General features: G+C 48.1%; 1 protein-coding gene across 1 annotated transcript; it reads left to right on the top strand.

The window, feature by feature from the left end:
- The first annotated feature begins 3,962 nt into the window (after nt 1-3,962).
- On the top strand, nt 3,963-5,126 carry LOC123172515 (NDR1/HIN1-like protein 13). Its single transcript, XM_044589472.1, has one exon. The coding sequence runs from the start codon at nt 4,043-4,045 to the stop codon at nt 4,859-4,861; it is 819 nt and encodes a 272-aa protein (XP_044445407.1). The 5' UTR covers nt 3,963-4,042; the 3' UTR covers nt 4,862-5,126.
- Nucleotides 5,127-7,483: the final 2,357 nt, after the last annotated feature.

Here is a 7,483-nt window from a genome sequence, read left to right as displayed (position 1 = left end):
TACTGGTACATACCCTCAGCCCCGAGGGAGAACTACTCCCTCCTTGTCATGGAGAGCACAGGGATGATGAAGATGGCCATCGGAGAGGGATTCCCCCTCCGGCAGGGTGCCGGAACGGGTCTAGATTGGTTTTCGGTGGCTACGGAGGCTTCTGGCGGCGGAGCTCCCGATCTATTCTGATATCCAATGTTTCTAGCATATATGGATATATATAGGCGAAAGAAGTCGGTCAGGGGATCCACGAGGGGCCCACACCCTTGTGGTGGCATCGGGACTCTTCTGGCCCAGCTCCGGTACTCCGTGGGCTTTTTCTGGTCCAAAAATGATCTCCATGAAGTTTCAGGTCAATTGGACTCCATTTGATTTTCCTTTTCTGCGATACTCAAAATCAACGAAAAAACAAAAACTGGCACTGGGCTCTAGGTTAATAGGTTAGTCCCAAAAGTCATATAAAGTAGCATATTAATGCATATAAAACATCCAAGGTTGATAATATAATAGCATGGAACAATCAAAAATTATAGATACGTTGGAGACGTATCATTCACCCTCAAGGACTTGGGGGCTCTCCACTACTTCCTTGGCATCGAGGTTGTGCGCCGGGTTACTGGCTTCTTCCTACATCAGCAGAAGTACGCCTACGAGCTTCAGGAGCGAGCGGGCATGCTTAACTGCAAGCCTGCTCCTACGCCTGTCGACACGAAGGCTAAGGTGTCCTCCATCAAGGGATCTCCGGCGTCCAAGTCTCCCTTCTACCGCTCCATCGTCGGTGCGCTTCAGTACCTCACACTGACGCGTCCGGACATTCAGTACACTGTCCAGCAGGTGTGCCTTCATATGCATGCTCCTCGTGATACTCATTGGGCTCTAGTGAAACGTATCCTTCGGTACATACGTGGAACCACAGCTATGGGTCTCACCCTGATGGCATCACCTGACACCAGCCTTGTCGCCTACTCCGACGCGGACTGGGTTGGGTGTCCCGACACTCGACGCTCCACTTCCGGCTACTGCGTCTACCTTGGGCCCTCTCTGATTTCGTGGTCGTCTAAACGACAACCCACGATCTCACGATCGAGCGCCGAGGCCGAGTATAGGGCCGTGGCCAACACCGTTGCTGAGTGCTCTTGGCTACGACATCTACTTCAGGAGTTGCTATGCGAGGTTACCAAGGCGACACTTGTTTATGCGACAACGTCTCCGTGGTGTATCTCGCTGCCAACCCTGTCCATCACCGACGGACGAAGCATATTGAGCTCGACATTCACTTCGTCAAGGAGCACGTCGCACTTGGTCGTGTTCGAATTCTCCATGTGCCCACCGATCAGCAGTTCGCCGATGTCATGACAAAGGGACTACCCACCTCGACGTTTGAGGGCTTTCGGTCCAGTCTTTGCGTCACCGGCGACGCTTCGACTGCGGGGGGTGTTGAACATGTGTACATGTACGTAGGTCTGGGTTTTGTATGTCGCACCTGTAGTATCTTGGGAGACAAGACACCGGTCGCACCCGTTGTACCTATATATATATATATATATATATGTGTGTGTGTGTGTGTGTGTGTGTGTGTGTGTGTGTGTGTGTGTGTGTGTGTGTGTGTGTGCGCGCCTAGTGCACGATCAATCAATTATCGATGCACCAAATTATTCTCTATACTCTTCACCAGTCACGGCGTAGACCACGTGATGTAGGATGGAATCCTAGTTCATGATCTTTTCACAAATGAAGGGGGAAAGGGGAAGAACTATAAGAACACAAAGAGAAAATCACTCAAACAAACTTAAATCACACACCCACTAAAATAGCATACATGAGATCCACAAGTATAACATGAACAATTAAGGAAACATAGCACAAAGGTAAGGTTCTTCTCAAATCCAAAGGAGATGGGGCCTTGATAATCTAGGTAGATCCTTCTTCCTTGGGAGGTCTTGATGATCATATGATGGGGATCCTTCTTCAGAGTTTTTCTTTCTCATGTAATAAGGTTGACGACCACACGTGTGAGGCTTGCCGTCTTGGCAAGCACGTTCGTCTCCCCTTTAGCGAGTCTACAAACATTTACATCTTTCCGTTTCAGTTATTGCATAGTGATGTTTGGACGTCCCCGGTTGCGAGCAACACGGGCTATCTATACTATTTGGTGATATTGGATGATTTTACTCATTATGTGTGGACATTTCCTCTTCGTCGCAAGTCCGACGCTCTTGCCACACTCACAGCTTTTTATTCATATGTCACCACACAGTTCGGTCGTCCTATTCTCGCCTTGCAAACTGACAACGGCAAGGAGTTTGACAACGTCGCCGTCCGTAATCTTCTTGCGTCGCACGACACCATATTTCGCCTCACTTATCCCTACACGCCACACTAGAATGGTCGCGCTAAGCGCGTTATTCGCACCCTTAATGACCGTGTCTGCACGTTGCTCTTCCATTCCTACGTGCCTCCTCGGTTCTGGCCGGACGCGCTTGCGACCGCCAGCCTTCTCATTAACATCTGCCCATGTCGTTCGCGTTGGAACTACACTCCTCACCAGCTCCTCTTCGGTGCGGTTCCATCTTATGATGGTCTTCGCATTTTTGGGTGTCTCTATTATCCTAGCACCGCGTCCACTGCTCCTTACAAACTCGCACCATCATAAGAAATAAAATGAGAGAATTTGCACTCTAACTATTTGCACTTTAAAACATGTCTATATACATCCGTATATGATAGTCATATGAAATCTCTAGAAAGGCAAACATTTAGTAACGGAGGGACTATATAGTACCGTTTATGCCCACACAAAAATTAGTGAAACAATGGCAACTGTTTAAGAATTTAAGAATAGAAGATAATGACCTTTGGCAACAGACTGTGCAGGTGATTGCCAACTCTGGGAAGGTCGGTGTGAACGGCCCAAGATCCCCTCCTTCCCGAAGAACTCAAGTGGAGGAAGTTCTAATTATTGATTAAGCTGACTATGATCTTCGTGTGTGCTAATGTAAGTTGGCCATGATTTTTATTTGACTGTGTGTATACCTGCCCACAGCGTATCATCATCGTTGCACACATGTTTATGTTGCGGTGCATGTTCACCGACCGACTGATCTATTTGCATGTGTAGGTCTTTGAACCGAGTATAGATTAATGGTGAACCGACGGCTTCGTGTCACGTCTCAAGGCAGGCTAAACGAGGACTTTACCATGAACCAAGCACGCGCGCGCGTGTGTATGTGCTACTCATATGTAGGACCTGGTGTTGGTTTGGTGCGGTGCAATGCAACCCCGGATAGGCAGATAGTCAAAGCCGCGAGCTCTATACCGATCATCATCCTACGTACTCCTTCCGTTCCGAATTACTTGTCTTGAATTTGTCTAGATATGGATGTATCTAGAGCTAAAAACAATTGTAGCATGCGTGTGCATCCTCACACGCTTTTCCTACTTTCATAGATGGCCCTCCCTTTTTGATTTGGAACGCGAGACTTGCACACAAGGACCTAGTACTAACTACAGTATTTACATTGTCGTAGTCAGGGTGGTTACTTGCACACGTTTCCTTGTCTATGAAGAAAAACCTCATCTGGTGCACATACGCGCATTTACAAACCTCATCTGGTGTACTACGTGTTCTCTGACGCTTTCTTCCACGGCGACTTGCTTTCGAGACAGACGACGTACCGGGTTGGAGTGGTTACAAGCTTAGATTAATCGACCAAATGACGCGAGTTTTAATAAGTTTAAAAAAAAAGTGAAACACGAGAAAAAGAAAACGAAATCAAACGGCGGCAACCCCGACCCGACTCGCAGCCTCGTCTCAAAAGCAGCACCAAAAAGAAAAGAAACACTCCAGGTTTGAATTGAACAGCGTGTGGCGACCGTTTCTCACGTGTCCCTTTCGGCTTCGTCTCCACGCGCTACCTCCTCCAGTCTCTATACATAAGACCCAGCTAGCAGCTCATCAGCTCACACTCTCCTCCCGTCTCGTCTCCCCGATCGAGCTTCAGTCACACACCTCACAGCCGAGGCGAGGCGAGGCGACCCAGCAACCCCACCCATGGCGGACCGCGTCCACCCCGCGCCGCTGCTGCCGCTCTCCACCCCACCCGCCCCGCCACCCGACAACAGCGACGCGGCCGCGGAGAACACCCCGCTGCGCTCCACCACAGCGGCGGCGGCGCCGGGCGCGTCGTACATCGTGCATGTACCCAAGGACCAGGTGCTCCGGGTCCCGCCCCCGGACCGCGCGCGCAGGTACCGCAAGCTCGCCGCGCGGCCGGCGCGGCGCCGCATGCTCCGCCGCGCCTGCTGCGGCGCGTGCTGCGCGCTCCTCCTCCTGCTCCTCCTCGCCGCCGCGTTCGTCGGCGCCGTCTACCTCGCCTTCCGCCCCCGGGCGCCCTCCTTCTCCGTCACGTCCCTCTCCGTCGCCGGCCTCCTCGACGCCTCCCCCGCGCGGCTCGATGCCGCCGTGCGCGCGGACAACGGCGCCAACAGGAAGGTCGGCGTGGACTACCGCGCCGGCGGCGAGGTCAGGGTCTCCTACTCCGGCGTCCTCCTCGCCACGGGCCGCTGGCCGGCCTTCTACCAACCGCCGAGGAACGTGACGCTCATCTCCATGCCGCTCACCGGGAGGGACGGCCTGGCCCTCACGGACGACCAGAGGGCGCGGCTGGCGGAGCAGGCCGCGGCGGGCGCCGTGCCGCTGACGGTGGAGGCGCGGGTGCCGGTGCGGGTGAGGCTCGGGAAGGTGCTGCGGACGTGGACCGTGGACGTGTGGGCGCGGTGCCAGGTCACGGTGGACAGGATCGACGGCGAGACCACGGCCGCCAACCAGGGGTGCACGGTCAAGGCCAAGCCGCTCTGGTGGTGGTGGTGATCGCCGGGGCCAGGGCGGCGTGAACCAAGCACGGAGGCTCTTTGATAAGATCACGGAATCCAATTCCATTATTACTGCCGGTGAAGTGGATTAATTCGTGTGATCTGGAGGATTTCTGTGTGGGGTGCATGCAAATAGTACAATCAATCAGCAGAGCATTCTGACCAGTTGTAGATGCATGTATGCTTCTTCTTGCATAAAAATAAACTACATGTCGATGAATCCCTGGTACAAAAACCAGTCATTTGTCATTGTCATTTTACAATTACGGTTGGGGCTGTCCACGTTCATGTAACTGCGGTAGCTGAAACTTCTAACACTGTTTTGTCAGCAGTGGATAGCGAAAGCCTCCTTCGTACGACTTAAACCTCACCAACAACGCGAAAATTGATTATCTATGCTCCGTTGTTTGGAAAATAGTGGAGCCTGAGTTGTGCGAAAAGAGCGTCGCAATCTAACCATTGCCTACGTATCTATCATCTGACTTCGCCCGCCAGTTTCTCAAAGTCTAAATCCAAAGCCGCGTGCGGGGCAGCTGTATTTATACATCACAAGAAGACCATCGAGTGGACTTCTTTTTCTAAATAGTCATGTTTTCTTTTCGTCACAATAATGGAAAAGAATACTCTCTCGAACTCGGGATCAAACGATGCACATGGTCAATAAACCAAACAAAACCTTTCAAACTTGCAACTGCATCAGCATCAGCAAGTGAAAATGCAAATCATGGTGATGAGGCCATCCAAAATCTCCCGTCAGGCCACTTCATTTACGACATATATTAAATATTGATTGTCTATTATTAAACACGTAACCATCCGTTCCGGTTTATAGGATCAATTCAAAATCTCACCAACCAAGACATATGGAAAATGATGGAATACTTTTTATTATTTGCAAAAGTACACAACTAATACTCCCTCCGTTTTAGTCTACAAGTCCTGCGCGTATAACTAGGTTGTCAATTTTATCATCTTAATTAATATAAACTATATAACACAAAAAATATATCTTTTAAAAATAGAAACTCCGAAGTTTATATTGGTATATTTTTTGTAATATATGATTTGTATTAGGTTGACCAAATTGACGACCTAGGGATATGAGCACGCCATATAAACTGAGAGAGAGGGAGTATGCTCTTTCTCTAAAAAAATGTGTTTATCAATGTATTAATTGCAATGTATGCATGCGTGACCAATAAATGACAAAAACTTTTACATGCATTGGTGACTTTTACTCTTAGGCTGGTCGTAATGGTAGTATCATAACTAGTATCATGCATGCCAACTAGGCAATTTTGATGAGGTGTCATAGTATTAAATGAAGAAAGAGAGGGTGAGGTATCATATCATGATACCGTATCATAATAAATGCTATGCTACTTTGTGTCATGCATGGCAATAAATAGAGTACTACATGATACTAATATATGCATTAGGGAGGTAGTATCATATGCATGATACTAGTATATGATACTCCCCGTTACAACCAGCCTTAGGCTGGTCATAGTTGGAAGTAATTTACACTGATTTAGATGTAGACTCACAGAATACTCATTATATGCCGAAACTTTTACATGCATAGTCTATGTTATCACCTTCGTAATGTGTAGTAACATAATGTATGTGTGGTATCATGCAAAGCTTTATTTATTTAGATGTAGATTCATTTTATCTCTGAATGTATTATGTTACTATAAACATCTCTTTTTTTGTTAACTGCTTGTCACATAAGCAAATTCGCCTTGGGGTGTGTTAAAACTTCTAAAACTGTTTTGTCAGGAGTGGATGGCGAAAGCCTCCTTGGTACGACTTAAACCTCACCAACAACGCGAAAATTGATTAATCTATGTTTCGTTGTTTGGGAAATAGTGGAGCCTGAGTTGATTTTCGTCGTATGCGAAAAAAGGGTCGCAAATTAACCATTGCCCACATATCTATCATCTGACTTCACCGTCGGTTTCTCAAAGTCTAAACCCAAAGGCGCGTGCGGGGCAGCTGTATTTATACGTCACAAGAAGACCATCGAATGGACTTCCTTTTCTAATAGTCTTGTTTTCTTTTCGTCACAATAATGGAAGAGAATACTCTCTTGAACTCGGGATCAAACGATGCACATGGTCAATAACCAAACAAAAACTTTCAAACTTGCAGCTGCGTCAGCATCAGCAAGTGAAAATGCTCATCATGAAGACGAAGCCATCCAAAATCTCCCGTTAAGCCACTTTAAGCCACTTCATTTACGACACCTATTAAATATTGATTGTCTATGCAAACACTAAGCCCTCCCTTCCGGTTTACAGGCTCCATTCAAAATCTCACAACCAAGACAGACTGCAAATGGTGGAATAATTTTATTACTATATGCAAAAATCCTCTCTTTATTTTGTTTTCACGAGAAAAAGGCCTTATATGAAGAAAGAACAGATTAATTGGGAGGCGCGGCAGTCAATACAGAGTAGAAGACAACGTTTGGAACGCTTGTACCAGATGCCAACGGCGCCATGACGTCCAACCCTACCACTTTCATAAAAGGGCAGCACCAGACTCGCGAAGGAGCATCGCCTAGGGTTGGTATTCTCTCAGGTCCTATCTAGCACTGATACAATACTACGTACAC

This window comes from Triticum aestivum, unplaced genomic scaffold (genome assembly GCF_018294505.1).
Source record: "Triticum aestivum cultivar Chinese Spring unplaced genomic scaffold, IWGSC CS RefSeq v2.1 scaffold30325, whole genome shotgun sequence".
NCBI classification, from domain to species: Eukaryota; Viridiplantae; Streptophyta; class Magnoliopsida; order Poales; family Poaceae; genus Triticum; species Triticum aestivum.
Note: the sequence above shows the minus strand (reverse complement) of the source record. Positions and strands in the feature narration are given on the sequence as shown.

What these genes read in the sequence shown, in the direction of transcription:
- LOC123172515 (XM_044589472.1), top strand. Translation starts at nt 4,043, where the DNA reads ATGGCGGACCGCGTCCACCCCGCGCCGCTGCTGCCGCTCTCCACCCCA.